This window comes from Crassostrea angulata, chromosome 2 (assembly GCF_025612915.1).
Source record: "Crassostrea angulata isolate pt1a10 chromosome 2, ASM2561291v2, whole genome shotgun sequence".
NCBI lineage: Eukaryota > Metazoa > Mollusca > Bivalvia > Ostreida > Ostreidae > Magallana > Magallana angulata.
The window spans coordinates 33,596,662-33,612,649 of record NC_069112.1 but is presented as its reverse complement, the minus strand read 5'-3'; the positions used below and the strand labels follow the sequence as shown (position 1 = coordinate 33,612,649).

General features: G+C 31.3%; 1 protein-coding gene across 3 annotated transcripts; it reads left to right on the top strand.

Moving 5' to 3' along the window:
• The first annotated feature begins 731 nt into the window (after positions 1-731).
• LOC128172121 (protein draper-like) lies at positions 732-10,892 on the top strand. 3 transcript variants are annotated; one of them, XM_052837886.1, is made up of 11 exons: positions 732-981; positions 3,838-4,086; positions 5,015-5,149; positions 5,332-5,463; positions 6,721-6,858; positions 6,959-7,090; positions 8,316-8,453; positions 8,786-8,923; positions 9,443-9,557; positions 9,892-9,959; positions 10,114-10,892. In XM_052837886.1, exons 1-11 carry the CDS (start codon positions 732-734, stop codon positions 10,146-10,148), a joined length of 1,530 nt encoding a protein of 509 aa, XP_052693846.1. In that variant the 3' UTR covers positions 10,149-10,892. The 3 variants fall into 3 exon arrangements, with proteins under 3 accessions (XP_052693846.1, XP_052693847.1, XP_052693845.1); XM_052837887.1 differs by having other exon boundaries at positions 10,073-10,892; XM_052837885.1 differs by having other exon boundaries at positions 9,892-10,892.
• Positions 10,893-15,988: the final 5,096 nt, after the last annotated feature.

Sequence of the window (15,988 nt, the reverse complement as noted above, 5' to 3'; positions counted from 1 at the left end):
ACCTGCCTTTTCTGTGATAAATGCGATTAATTTTTTAAAGAGTGTGACTTTTCAGAAATATAAATAGTTAGGAAAAATTTAAACAATAAGGTGAAATCTTCGAGTGTTTTATCTATCAAAAATACACAATTGATCTTTTTCATCATCTGTATAAATGTTTTGTTACAACAAAACTTGTTCAAACATTTAATTTTTAAGTTACGTTCTGTTGATACTCCTGTTTATTAAGTAAATTTTATCATATTTTGTATCAGAAGAATAAACAATCCGAGAATTTATTATCTGTTTCTGATCTGTATCGTAAAGACAACTTCAATGTATCTGGTTATTGAAAAACGATAACCTGCAAATGTTTCTTGGTTTTGTCTGCCTTTCTACATGTACCTTGCCAAAACGTAAAAAGGAAACAACTTTCCGTTATATGAGTATGTCATGTAGATTTAAAAGATAGTTATATGCATAACTTCAAAACTTTATAGATGCATTAGTAGGGAGGTCCATTACTTATAAACGTTTCCCTATTTATTTAAATGTTTTGATTCGTTACAAGTTTGCGAATTATTGAACGTATTTTGATTGTCTTGTAGCGTCAAAGATATTAAAAATGTTATGCAAAAAGAATGAATATTTTACAGAATACGATTTATTTTATATTTTCTAGTTGAGTCTCGATACATGTTTTTCCAAGTGCACAACTTTGCATTATTTTGTATTTAAGGTACATTTATATCATGTGTATATTCACAGTGAATATTGCCCTCAATAAACCGGCGTACATGCAGTACCAGTATATGCCGGGTGACAAAATATATGACGCCAGTAATGCTGTTGATGGACGGAAATCTGAACTGAGATTAAGTGGTGGTCAATGTGCGTCATCAGATCCTCAAAAACAAACCGCCACTTGGTGGGTCAACCTGACCAGCATCCAAAGCATTCATCACATAACAATATTTTACATGACTGGCAATGGAATATGGGGTATGATTTTCTAATCTTTATGACCCCTGATACAGGTAACAAAAAGAAATACTAAATGCATATTGACAACAGTTTACTGCAGATCGATGACTAATAGACATATATGAAGTATACATGTACAACCGTACAAGCAATTTGATCATTATGTTATTTTTTATTGATATTTAATGTTAGCATACAATATCTTAAAATCTATTTCAAAATACACTTCTATAGATTAACATAATTGTTTAAAGATTAAATACAAAAGTAGAATAAGTAGACGAAATTATAGTATGTAAACATAATAAACTCGACTATATTGACTATTTTTCTTTTTGTTGTAAAAATTTCAACTCGTCAATCTTCTTATAAATTCAAACTACCCTTGCTATATCAGCGTAAAACTTTATTATCTTTTCAGCCACAATCACTTTATATTTCGTTACATACTGGAATTATTGTGAAGCAATATATGTTCAACTTTAATATTTGGAGGTGAAATAACATAATAAATCTGCAGTCCGATATACCTTCGGATCAACAAATATTTTATGCTCCCCATACTATTTGAGTTGAGATTTTTCGGGAAAATTATGAGCACGTTGAAAGACCTATAAATAACCGGCCGTTCGTTTTCTGAAATATTCTATAAATGTGTGACTCAACTACTGTATTTAGCTCACTGGTATTTCATTTACTTTTTATCAACATAAAGCATTACTGGTTGCACTCCAGTGTTATTTTTTAAAACCACAATGATGTCCGTTGATCGTTTATCGTCTTTCAACACGAATTTTTCCACTATTCCCACCGAATGATACAATTTAAAAAGGCAAGTAAATGAAAGCACAAGTTTACCTTTAGCTAATTCGCCTTGCAGCTTGATCTTCTGCTTCCATGACGTACATAGAGTACATGGCTTCAGTTAATTGATTAATTCAGTTATACATCCTTGTATACTACATGTAAAGTTTAAGCCATTTACAAACATGTATAACATGCGTGGATCTAAAGGGAGGGAGAGGGTTTTGGCCCAACCCCACCACCTGAAAAATGAAAATTTATTAAATTTACATAGTAACATTAACACAATTATACATCAGAGCCCCCTGGCAAACACAATTACCATATTCTCCGACCCCCCCCTTCACACATGTATCTCATGTGTTAAATTACGTATGAAATATATATAGAAGAAACACACATGAATAACACATGAATAAACATATGTGTAAAGTATGGGAAAAAGTAACATATGTTATACATGTGTGTATATAAACATGCATTATACACACGTTTACCATATGTTTTTAAACTCATGTTTAACATGTGTTGAAAAATCACGCATGGTTTACATATGATACACATGAATATACGTATGTTTGATCACAACATATGTGGCACATTTTGCTGTGGATATGACATGCTTGACCTTCTTTGTCTCCTTTTGCGATTGATTTAGCCCAGTGAAATCAAAACGCAGGGAAAGAAATTACTTTATATTTAGTACGTTCTAACCATCAGGAACAATTCAACAATTCAACCAATTTGTAAACAGACGAACGATTTAACTTGGCCTTCCGTCTGCTTTTATGAACTTTGTTATAACTTGTTTGATAGCCAATATAGCAAAGGACAGCCTGAAATTTTTTAGGGGGGGGGGGGTGGGGGAGTTTTAAATGAGTTTTGCGACTACCCACAATTTTAATCGACAAATAAAATGGCCCATCTTATATGATCACAGTGTGTGAATAAAAGAGATAACATTTGACTCTATATTCAATGTAATTTTTCACTTAGAATTGAAATAACATCAAAATCAAGAATCGTCTATTTTTTTATGAATATTGTTAAACTTTTAAATCGTTATCACAACCCCGTTGACAGTATTTAAAACAAATTCTTTCTTTCATAATGTTCGTTTTTAAGCGCTTCAATAAGTTTTTTTAAGATTGGTGTCTGAGCATATTTACTACCGCCTTGTATTCCTTATAAACACTGTTGTATAAAAAGTAGTGATGTAGTGACGGGAGTTGGTGTTATTTATTTGTATGTCAATTACAACATTTTTACAACATGAATTTACTGACTTTTCCATGAAGAATTCACAGAAACCCTAATATGAATCATGTTGTGTAAAACTGATTCCATCAAACTTTGTGTCAATGATCAAAATATTTCTAGAATATTGTATGGTTCCAAACAATGTTGAGCTCTAGTCCCGTTCAAAAAGACACTCGGCTGTATCCGTTAATCTCCATCTTCGACAAGCAAGAGAGAATCTCTGATTTTCGAAAATTTACGGAGACAGCGGAGCCTCTGGTTAAATGAGTCTATATTGAACTCTGGCGTATGAATATATACGACTATAATAACTATCTAAACTATTTGTATCATTTAAAATCATTTCGATATTTACAAAGTATCTATTAATAAGTTTCCAACGTATTTATAAATACGTTTCCTTGAACAACAATGCTCACGAATACATTACATCGATTTTATCGATTATTTTTAAGAACTTAGTCTCGTTAGCGGTGATTATTTGTGTTGAGGTCCAAACACTGTTTCACTTCTGATTTGCCAGAGTTACTGCATAGGAGAATGGATTAAAAAAATCAACTCCAAAAAAAAATATTTCTCGTAGTTAATCATTTCTACATTTAATAAATGAATGACCTCTTATACAGGCTCTTTCTACACGCCATCTTTTCTTGGATTTTCCGTGTATGTATCCAATAAAACTGATAAGTCTAAAGGAGTGCTGTGTTTCAAGGACAACAATTTTACAACAAGCACCATACCCGCTGTCATTGCCATCAACAAAATCCTTGTAGTTTATTCATATAAATAAATAAATGACCTTTTTCACAGGTACTTTTTACACGCCATCATTTCTTGGATTCTCGGTGTATGTCTCCAATACAACTGATAAGTCTAATGGAGTGCTCTGTTTCAAGGACACCAATTTTACAACAAGCACCATACCCGCTGTCTTCACCACTAAGTGCACTGTACATGGACAATTTGTCATATATTACAATGAAAGACTACGAGGTGTATCATATCCGGAGGTCTACTCTAAAGATGCCGAAGCCGATTTATGTGAAGTGGAGGTATACGGTAAGTGTCTTTTTAGAGTGTTACAATATAACATTAAAATCATTTGCTGACCATTTTCTCAATTTAAAAAAATATAATGTTGAACATTTTTTCCTCTAATAAAAGGTTGAATGAGTTTGACAAAAAAAAGTTAATGCGAAACACCTAGGATAAAATGAAATATTGTCTTAAATACATTAAGTAATCGCTAAAGAAAAAACAAAATAAATCATACCTTTCATTTACTCAAGGCCAAATAAATCCCCCCCCCCATAAATAAACAGATTTAAGTTACCCCCTAGTTTGATCATGTAGATGGTGTTTATTTGACTATGGATGAACTTGGCACTCGATCATTTAAGATAATGTATCAAGTATTTCCTTTTAGTAAAGACCCGGAACTTAGACATTATCATCATTAGTGTCCAAACATTTTATGATAAGATTTCAAGGGTTATTAGCTTTTTGTTTTAGTAACAAAATAACTTCGTGATCAAACACTTATGAACACTAAACTTATAATGAAAACATTGTAAAGCCTAACCTGCATGCATTATATTCATCTTCAGCACTTGATCACATTTTTTTTCAGAAATTTTAAAATTACCTAAAACCAACAAATAACGATCTTAATAGTATTTTGTTGAAGTTTACTATATTATTTATAGTACTCAAACATATGAAAATAGTATTTATTTTTATATCATCTTAAATAAATCCATCGCACAATTAAACTATGCAGAATTTCAACAGATATAGAAATTCGTTTGTTATATAGATAAAACGTACTTGTGTACTTGAAAACACGTCATTTAAGATACGCTCATCACTTTAATTAAACATTATAACACAAGAAATATTGGTTTTCTCGCACTCCCCAAAAAGTTTAATTTTTTGATCGATAAACAGATCAACAGATTAATTAACAGTGAAACTTTTGTTTTCAAAGGGTGTCCCATTACCGGATATTATGGGTCTAACTGTTCCGTTTCCTGTCCAGATGTTAACTGTCGGTACTGTCACATAGAAACGGGCACCTGTCAGGGGTGTAAGCCTGGGTACCAAGGTCAGCGATGTGAATCAGGTAATATTAGATTATATATAGAGATAATAAAGAAATAGTTATACATTTGTTACTTTCTCTCTCTCTATCTCTGTATATATATATATATATATATATATATATATATATATATATATATATATATATATATATATATATATATATATATATATATATATATATATATATATTCTTTTATTCAGCCTGCCAACATGGATTCTTTGGACAAGACTGCACTGAAACATGTAACGACAGATGCCAAGGTTGTAACAATATCAATGGTTTGTGTGAGTCTGGATGTCTACCAGGCTGGATAGGAAATAAGTGCCGTAAAGGTATTAATAAATACATGCGGTTGAATTATTGACCTAGTTCATGCAGTCTATTTTGTGATTTTCATTTGATCTATATCAAATAAAGCATTTTACTCTAGGCAAACATTTAAACGAACATGCAAAAGAAATAAATTAAAAAAAAAAATGTGATAAAAAATAAAAAAGGTAGAAACAATATCAATAACACATGTCATGTTTAAAACGCATTATACAGGCTGGGTGGTGTATATTTTTGAAGACGTTAATCTATAATAATTTAATAAAACACTAATGCAGAATTAAGAAAATGATGAGCATATGAATAAGGTTTGAAATTTTGTAGGATGAACCATTGTATCGTGCTAAAGGTTCATCGCTTAGTACAAAAGTCATAAGGAAAATGCCTGAATATTATCGAATTGAACAAAAATGTATTGTATCTTAAATGAAAAAAAAGATGGTGCACGAAAGGTACAATAATTTAAACACGCATACGGTCAAACATCATAGAGTAATTTGAACCACACGTTGATGCCCATGCTTTACGCTGATACATAACTCTGAACTTTTTGGAAAGAAACACATACCTCTAAATATGATAAAAAACTATATATGATAAGAGTTAAATTTGGCCCCCATAATTCGCCATTCTTTAAGTGTTTCGGGTACAATAAAATGTTAACTAATTCTTTAGTAGAGTTGATATAAAATATATTTTTCATCTATTTATTTGATTTATTTGCACTCACTGGCAGTATATGACGTCAGAAGTGACGCCATTTCTATAATTCAATCAAAATCGGCCAACAATTGACATTTTTCTTTTATATTTACAAATGGGAAATATAGAGCGCATGCTTGAACAAGAAATTTTTTTGTCACTTATTAGTCTTGGCTAGATACATCTCTGATTAAAATAATGCGCTATGTGGAAGGAAAAAATGCTTGAAAACAAGATGTTTTACGCTAAAAATGCAAAAATAGCGGGAAAAGGTTGTCTTTACAATGTCATATTTCTAAAATGTGGGCACTTGAACCAAAATGACTATTATGTAAACACATCACATACATATCTGTATTAGGAAAACAAAGAATGATAGTAAAATGATGTTCATTTTAGGGGGCCATTTCAGGTCCTTATCATATATAGTCCTTTGGTAATTGAAAATTTTATTTTCATTTGGCGAAATTTACGGTCAACATTCATTTTTATTACATGCATATATTTCAAATTTTGAACAGTTTTAAAAAAGAATTTTATATCTATCCTTTTCCTAGCGTGTGACAAAGGATTCTATGGTCATGGCTGTAAGGAAACTTGTGGACACTGCCGAGATGTCCAAGAGTGTTCTCACATTAATGGAACGTGTATTACAGGATGTTACGCTGGTTATCACGAAGAACTGTGTAAAACAAGTTAGTAGTACATTACTTTACATTGCCTTAAAGAATTGATTTAGGGATAAATAAATATAAATAATAAACTTATAAATATATCCTATTTTGATTTCATCAGTTTGTCCAAATGGATATTTCGGACAAGACTGTACTGAAAGATGTAAAGACACATGTACAGGATGTAATCATGTAAACGGTTTGTGTGATTCTGGATGTCAACCTGGCTGGACCGGACACAATTGTACTCGAAGTATCAAACTATTTTATATCGTATAAAACTAATAGATATAGAATTCATTGCTTATAATTTAATTTTTATACTCTTCGTTGTAGATAAAAACGATCATTTGACCTTTAAAATGACGTAAAATTGTACAAAATTCAAACGTGACGTCAGGCGTATTGACGTTAGTCTTACTATGACGTAGGCAAAATTCTTTATACGAGATAAAATAATCTTCTTCGACAATCAGAAAGGGCGTTACAACCAGAAATAAATTATTTAGTTATACATGTATATTTGCAGTTTGCGTACACGTATAATAAATACCATTTAAATTCATTTAATATCACTAGGTAATGATCGAGATCATGAAGATTTAATTATCCGGCATTGGTTTTTTTTTCAAGACTCAATATAAAAATTTGTTATTCGATAAATTTATGATTCAAATTAATCAGATACCCTACATCCAGGGGCTTTTTTGGAGTGTTGCAAAATTTTCGAAAATGTGGATAATGTGTAACGTTTTTGCATTTACGTTAGCAAGTTTTTGGCGATTTAGAAAAATTAAAATTGTTTACAATACGGAATGTTGATTTTGCGTATGAAAACGTGATCGCGAAAAAAGTGACAATTTGATCACTGTTAACATAACTGAATTTACGGTAAGTATTTATCACTTAAATGTAGCTGTACAGCAGATGTACTTTTAAAAAAATCACTTTTAAAGTATTGAGTGTCATCAAATAAAGATGGTGCCTTTTGGACACTCGTTATAATATATGTAAAAACAACAAAAAGAAAAAGATGTAGAACAAAATCCCGCGATAAATAATAACTAGCAGCAAGCCGATATAGTCTTGCTGCAATGAATTCTAACTTCATTACACATGAAATAGTTTATCCTTATAAAGAACACATCAATTTGTCAATTTGTGCAGGTTTGAAAAACGTTTTCAAAACTTTGGAATTACCTTAAATGACATTGATGGACTCTGCTTTGTGCAATATCGTGTTTTTTTTTCTCTTCAAATAAAGGTTGTATTTTGAAGCTTTCTCTCTATCCTGCTTAACTTATAAAACATCACAAAAAGTATCCCATTTTCATTAAAACAAGCAAAAATGTTTGATAATATGGATTGTTCTTAAAAACGAAGTTTAAATACTAAAAGTCTATGTTCAGTTAATGTTATGTAGTTATTTGATAAATATTGCTCGCATAGATATAAATATGTATATTTTTATAAATTAGCGTGCGTCACGGGATCTTATGGCGTCAACTGCAGTGAAACATGTGGACACTGCCGTGACGTAAACCAGTGCCTCCATTCAAACGGATTTTGTTTAAACGGATGTAAAGAAGGTTATACAGGGTCAATGTGTAAAATACGTAAGTATTTTCATAAATTACACGGCATAAATAAAATGCTAGATGAGAGAATCAAAAAATATTTTGTATAGTATAAAGATAGGTTTGAAATAACTGGTAAAATAACTATACTTGGTTATATTCTAAAGAAGTATTGTAAATTCTTGATTTGCTAAACATTTAAAACATTTAATGTCATCAACTTGATATGAGAGAGAGAGAGAGAGAGAGAGAGAGAGAGAGAGAGAGAGAGAGAGAGAGAGAGAGATTTTCAGTCTTTACTACGCAATTTGCATAAATACACACAAATAGAGCCTGGCTTTCAGTACTTCAGTACTTTGATTATCCATTAGAGTGTATCACAGGATCATATGGCGTCGACTGCAATGAAACATGTGGACAGTGCCGTGACGTAAACCAGTGCCTCTATTCAAATGGATTATGTTTAGACGGATGTAAAGCTGATTATACAGGGTCTTTGTGTAAGATACGTAAGTATTTACATCTAGAACACATCATAAATAAAATGTTGAAAAATAAATTCAAAAACATTTTGTATTGTATAAGAATATGTTTGAATAAACTGATAAAAGTAACTATACTTACTTGAGTATATTTAGGAGGTCATGTGTATTCTTGATTCGTTTAACATTCAATGTCATTATTAATATGACATATTTAAAAGAAATTGTCTTACTATCATGAAACACATCTTATTATACCCCACGCGACGAATTGTTAGGGGTATTATGTTTGTAACTCGTCCGTCAGTCAGTCAGTCAATCAATCAGTCAATCTGTCAATCCTGTTATTTGTAATTTCAAAATTCTGTGAAACTTTGTAGGTGTCTTAAAAGAAATTCCGATTCGACAATGTGTACAATAATTTTGTTTAAAACTTGTTACAATACTACAGCATAGTAAAACCTGACCTAACATGTCTAAAAATATAGAAGATGAAATCCAAGATGAAACGCTTTTCTATATATACTGTTATGATTTTTTTTTAAGTTTTAGCCAATGCCACTAGTTCCCAATCGCTTCAGCAAAATCTAATAAATGGGGAAAGTGTCGCAACTGCTGTAATTCTACTTGTTGCTATAGTTGTACTTATTCTCTACAAGAGGTAAGCAGCACATATTGTGATTTTATTATAGCTATTTGTGACTCATCTTCATCGACGAAATTACATCCTTTAATTTTTTTTTTTTTTTTACACAATTACATTCATTTTTCATAGAAGCAAATCCATGAAATAACGTCCCCATTAATATTTTAAAAAAACCCTGATAACCGACATTAAATAACATATATGATTCCACAGTTTATCATTTTTATAAGATGTTCAATCTTGAATATACAATTCAGGTAAGTGGTAACTGCATTTATGTGCCCTTTACTACAGCACTATTTTTTTATAAGCATACATACCTATGATAAAAATATAACTTCACATTTAGATCTCGGAGTAAGAAATTAGAAATTCGACATATACAAGAAAATGTGGCGGATCAGTCAAATCATGAAAGTAAGTATTGCGTTTTACATTTATTTCCATGGAACGATGCCATCTTACATATATTTTTCTTGATTTTGATGAATCTGTAAATATTAATTTCAGTTACAGTATTCTATTTTTAGCAGAATTATAGACAATGCCACACGATTCAAATCTTATTTAGGATATTTAACTACAGAAGAAGCTAGTCTATCGTAAAAATAGATGAAAGCTATGGATGTGAGCACGACAAGCTGGCGAGGTTTCATTGTTCTTCTTTTTTATCGCCCATCAACCACATTTTAATATTGTCGTTTGGTCTTTTCTATAACATTACATTTTTACTAGGACATATATTGGATATTTATTTTTTTTTAAAGAACTATATATGATATGTGTTAAATTTGGCCCCCATAATTCGCCATTTTTTAAAGCGTTTCAGGTAGAATAAAATGTTATGATATTTTGTAGAGGAGTTGGTGTAAAATATATTTTTCACATATTTATTTGATTTATTTGCACTCACTGGTAATATGTGATATAGTCTTTTGTTTTTTAAACATTATCTAATGACAGAACTGTTAAATATGTATTTTCAGATATCTGATTAGTAAAAAAATGTAAAATTAATGTAAAACTATGTTAAAACTAATGAATGTTAATGAAAATAATACCTTTTTTTTAAAATTCATAATTTTTTTGTATATTAAAAAAATGTTTCATGTAGCTTTACATTTGTTGAACACTCTCACTTTCTTTTTTAAAATGAGTGTAGCAGTGTACTAAAGACCACGTGAAAAAAACCCGTTATATTAAACCATCAGATCAGTTTAATATATCCATGTCTTTTATATTATTGCCTCAATCAAGTGGTTAAATATATGCCTATGGTGCAAAATAAAAACTGTATGTAAATTTAAAGTATTATTTACTTTCTTTCGTTTATGTACATTGTATTTACATACATATATGTATACATGCATTCCACAGTATGTTATTTTCCTTATTTGTCTTCGTTTTCAAAGTTGCTTATGATAAACTTAATTATTGTTATGAAAATAACTACAAGGAGAAAATCAATGATAACCGAACGAGCAGACGGATGGCAGCAGAATTTTCGTCACATAACTTGATCGCAGTATGATAAATGATAACTTTTTAGGACCCAATGGGCAATAGCACCTTTATTACATTAACGAATCTGTATTTTTGATGAAGTTTTATCAATTTAATTCATCTTGTTTCACTACACAAAACTTAAATTTATTACATTGTATTGTATTCAACATACGTTTCTACATCTATATTTAGAAACCAATCTCCTTTATTACTCTCACAGTCAAACATTTAAATTAAATCAAGTGCGTTTTTTTCTGGATCAAATCCGAGATTAGTTTAAGACTTTCGGTAAAAAGTATTCAATTTAGTTCTTCGAGACATTTAGCTCTTCGAGACAATAAACCGTCATGTTGTTACCTTTAATGGCAAAATGGATTATAGTAATATATTTGCTTAATGTATGAAGAAGAGAGAATCATTTGTAATTGTTCTCAAAATTTAAAACCATAATCTTTAAACTTTTATCAATATTATGAACGTGTCAATTCTTTTTCGTGCTTAATACTGCAGTTCAATGTGGTGTTATCGTATATGCAAACACGCTGCACATAAAAAAACCCGGCCTGCAATAATGGTACATGACACGCCTTCGTCAGTGTTATTAGTTTTATCGGCAACCATGTCTTCAGAAAGGATATAAACACCCTCTTTAGCCGCTTTTTCACCATCTATTTTTTTCAATCATTTCCCAAACCCAGAAGGCAACCAGGGCACAATGGGAGGGGGGATTATGCATTATCCTCAGCGCCTGGACCTGGTTTAAGTATTTGAAGTGAGTTTTGTGTCTAAGTTATTATTTTTTATCTTCACCAAACTTCCATGGAATGGGCATTGTGACCTACTTATGATCTTAAAAAACCTGGATGCTGAATCATCATGGCCATAAATTCCAGATGATGGGGCAAGTTTAAGTTTTTTAAAGGACAATATATTTTGGAGCAGATGCCCTTTGATTGCTATATCTATGTGTTTACATTTTCACCCAAGTTGCAAGTATGATGATGTGTCGTGTAATACTGATGCACCTGACCGGCTTTGATGGTGCCCTTTGATGGATATATTAAGAGAACTCCTGATTTGACGAGGAACGGAACTTAGACGGCCCAGTGGTTAGCACACTGCCTGCTCATTGCTAGGAGAGTGGTGCAGGTATGTTGTGTATCCCAAATGACTTGACAACTTGTGCTGCTTGTATGTACTTCATACGATCTGACGTCATAAATACTTTTGGTGTCAAGCTGTGCATTACTTTTGATAATTTTCAGGGCAAGTGTCATAACGTTATAAGTGAATTTTATTGATTATTCATTCAATATAACCAATATTGAGTAACAAATAATCAGCAGATTTAAAGCGTAGAATTGGGTAAACTACTATTAATAATGTAATAATTTAGAGACTTTCCCTGCTACATGTTAATTAACGAATGAAGATATTTCATTGCCTTCAAAAACAGCTTGGCGCAAGTGAAAGATCATTACAATCTTAGTATATTTTGCATAAAAAGGGAGAAAAAAAATAAATATTTATATGACTCATGCTTGGGGACAAAATTTTGTGTTAATAATGCTAGCTGGTACTGTAACAATGTGTATGATTTCGAGGATGAGGCACACTGTTAAGACAATATTTAAAAAAAAACCAGAATATCTCAATAAACCTCCAGCAAGAACTGCAATATACATGACTTGTTGAATGATTTCCTAAAGAAACATTTTTGATTGAATGGCATTTATTGATGCATTTTTTATAGATCATTTGCCGTGTAAAAATGCGCTTGCCACTTAATAAAGAAGTGCATATGACTTCACAAAAATGCATGAAAGATAAGTGTTGGATATTGCTATATATGATAAATATTTAAAGAACAATCGCCCAATAAAAGTATTTTTTAATACTTAAAATAGTAACAATTTCAAATATCAATTAAGCCAAAGACGCTTTAAACAAAGCTGTGGGGCTCCAGAGGTTCAAGCCCCGTATTTACATATTTAAATATGTACTGTAAGTTATACCTTTTTGTTGTTTTTTTTTTATGGCTGCAGCAACCTGTTAATTATAAAAAAAATAGCAGTATCCTGGTTCGTATGCAGTGTATTTAAAAGTATTTTCAAAAAAATGCCACTATTGTAGCTAAATACACATTATAAATGAACTAAATAAAATTTAAGAGAGAGAGAGAGAAAGAAAGAGGGAGAGAAAGAGAGAGATTTGAACATTTCTAACATTTTCTTTTCATATTTGTGGAGAAATATCCTTTTCACTAAATTGGATTAATTCAATTTTTTTCCAGAATTTTAATGTTTTACTATATCTTTATGTTCTGGAGTTCTGGATATGAAGAAAAGAAAATAATGAATAGAAACTGATATTTGCAGCGTTTGCAATATATTACGTTTTTGCGAACAAGTTAATAACAAATTGTATTGATATGAACCCAGTGGCAGTGTTACCTTCATACGTTTTATAAGGTAGAATGTTATTGAAGTGCATCATTTTTTGAAAATCCGTGTTAACACTTCGGAACATATTTGGAAAGGAACCATCTTCACAAACATTAGCAATCTCTGATACATTCACACTAAGCCCGTTTGTAAAGAACAAAGACTAGAAAAAAAATGTGTACACATAATTACTGCTGTTACGGATAGTTTGATAGTTTATCAACATAAGTAATTTAAAAACGCAAAATTGTTTTTTTCAAAATGTGTTCTAAGAAAACTAGATGCTGTCATTAGACAGTAATACCCGCACGAAGTGTTTGCCCCTAAATAACACTGTTTTGTACCAGGTTAATAAAAAATGAAGGCCACATGCAAGCTCCGGTAATACATTTAAAAATTATAATTTTCATAACTGAAGGATGAGATCCCTTCCCATATGATAATATGAGCAGCACTTTATGTGCAATTTGGGGTTGAACTGTTTGCAGTGAATTTTCAGTCAATCAATAATCTTAACATTTCATGTCATAGAAAGTATAATGGTCTATTATTACAAACAAAATTAAATTATGCCCCCTCCCCATGGCGGTTGCCGGTTTTAGATTTGCTTCTGTGTGCCTACATGTACGTCATCGTGTGCACAGATTTAGAGAAGGGATTGGACTGAGGGGTCCAACCCCCCAACCCCCCCATGAAAATTCATTTTTATCAATGGTAAAATTACCAAAAATACACCTTGGACCCCAATGCTTTTACAGACATGTAAACGCTCTAACCCACTGCGCTTCAATGTTAGGTAACATTATTTGGGGGGTAAATATTTAATAAATATTTAATATACTTTATTGTTTATCTTAATAGGAAGTATACATCACAAAATGCAGGTGTCCTGCGCCACCTTAACGCTGTTATTTACATAATAAAATAGTGCAAGTGGATTTGAAGAATAGTTGATAAAAATACATGCATGTTATAAATAACTGATCTTTATCTGAAGTTACGTACACAACACAGGTCTGCAGGTCTCATTAGCAGGTACTAGTTTTACCCAACTCTTCGATTAGATGGCCGGTTCACGTGTATATACATACATGTATGTGTTTTCCAAATGCAGAAAAGGATTATTTTTTTTATTTAAATGTCAGACTTGCACTATTGAGTTGACCCCATATTGACCCTGTATAAATAATTTCGTATTAAATCTGTGTATTACATGTAAGTAAGTGTAAACACTTATCATTTTTATATGAGATAATAGGAAGGAGGGAGTATTTCTTTCTCAATGTATCATAATGCATTAAATACAATGTAGGTCATGACCTTATGGGACTGTTCTGACCCCACGAAACAGGAAAATACAAAATATCTTGTAATGTCATTATGATGCATCACATGATGTAAAGTACATTAATGACCCCCAGGTGTTGTCTTTAACACCCCCCCCCCCCCGCCTTTTTGACATAGGAAATGATGATACACTGTATATTTTGTTAACTTCTGAGATCTGAGATCCTCATCCCTAAACCATATAATTTATTCTTGCTCTTTGTGTCATTGCGCGTAAAATTGTATATAGATTATACCCCCTTGGAGACACTCTGACATTCTAGAACTAGAAATGATAAAGTATTTTATCTTATTCATATGTAGTGTTTGATCCATGTGGGTAATTCCTAGCCTAATGATGACACGGCTTTGTTTAGGAGACTTTACAATTGCCCCAAATAGGGGAATACACATGCATATAACATTTTGTTTATAAATCTTAAAAATTGAATTTAGCAATTTCCAAAATGTTAATGTGCATCAGGAGAGAAAAAGCAATCAAGAAATGATTTAAAATTTGCTACTGTACACATGTAAGAATGTATGAAGAAGACTGAATCTTTAGAACAAGGTTAGATGGGGGGGGGGGGGGTGAATGTGGAGTATAAACATTTATAATTTGAATCATTTATTGTTATTAATTTTAACTTGTTAATGAATACTAGTTATTGATCCCAAGGTAGAAATATGACCTCTGATCATATTTCAATAGATCATTTGTCAATTATGCAAGGTGTAATGTAATTTTTTTAAGAATAACATTTTTTACCAGTTTATAAAAGTTTTCAGACACCCAAATTATATTTTGATTTTAATAAATCATTCGACAATTAAGGGGGGGGGGGGGGAGAACAGTTTATATTTGAGTTTGTTTAGGGGTGGGGGTTCCAATTCATATATTTGACAATTTCTAATTTAAAATAAGACTAAGCCATACTACAGTCATGAACATGAATAGTATAGAACAAAACACAAACTAATGCATGTATATATACATAGGAAGTATTACAAAACATAGATGATCGATCTATATCTTGGTTCTTTAATTGAATCATATATCATGTACATATTATATTATTGTTTCTTTGTTCAAGACATTTCAGATGGTATGTAGGTCATGATCCCAAGTGCTCTTCCTAAAAGTAACAAATATCATAAAAACCATTGAGA

What these genes read in the sequence shown, in the direction of transcription:
- LOC128172121 (XM_052837885.1), top strand. Translation starts at nt 732, where the DNA reads ATGTGTATATTCACAGTGAATATTGCCCTCAATAAACCGGCGTACATG. An exon ending in AGGGTCAATGTGTAAAATAC is followed by an intron (nt 8,454 to 8,785) that starts GTAAGTATTTTC and finishes ATTATCCATTAG; the next exon opens with AGTGTATCACAGGATCATAT. An exon ending in GTACTTATTCTCTACAAGAG is followed by an intron (nt 9,558 to 9,891) that starts GTAAGCAGCACA and finishes CTTCACATTTAG; the next exon opens with ATCTCGGAGTAAGAAATTAG.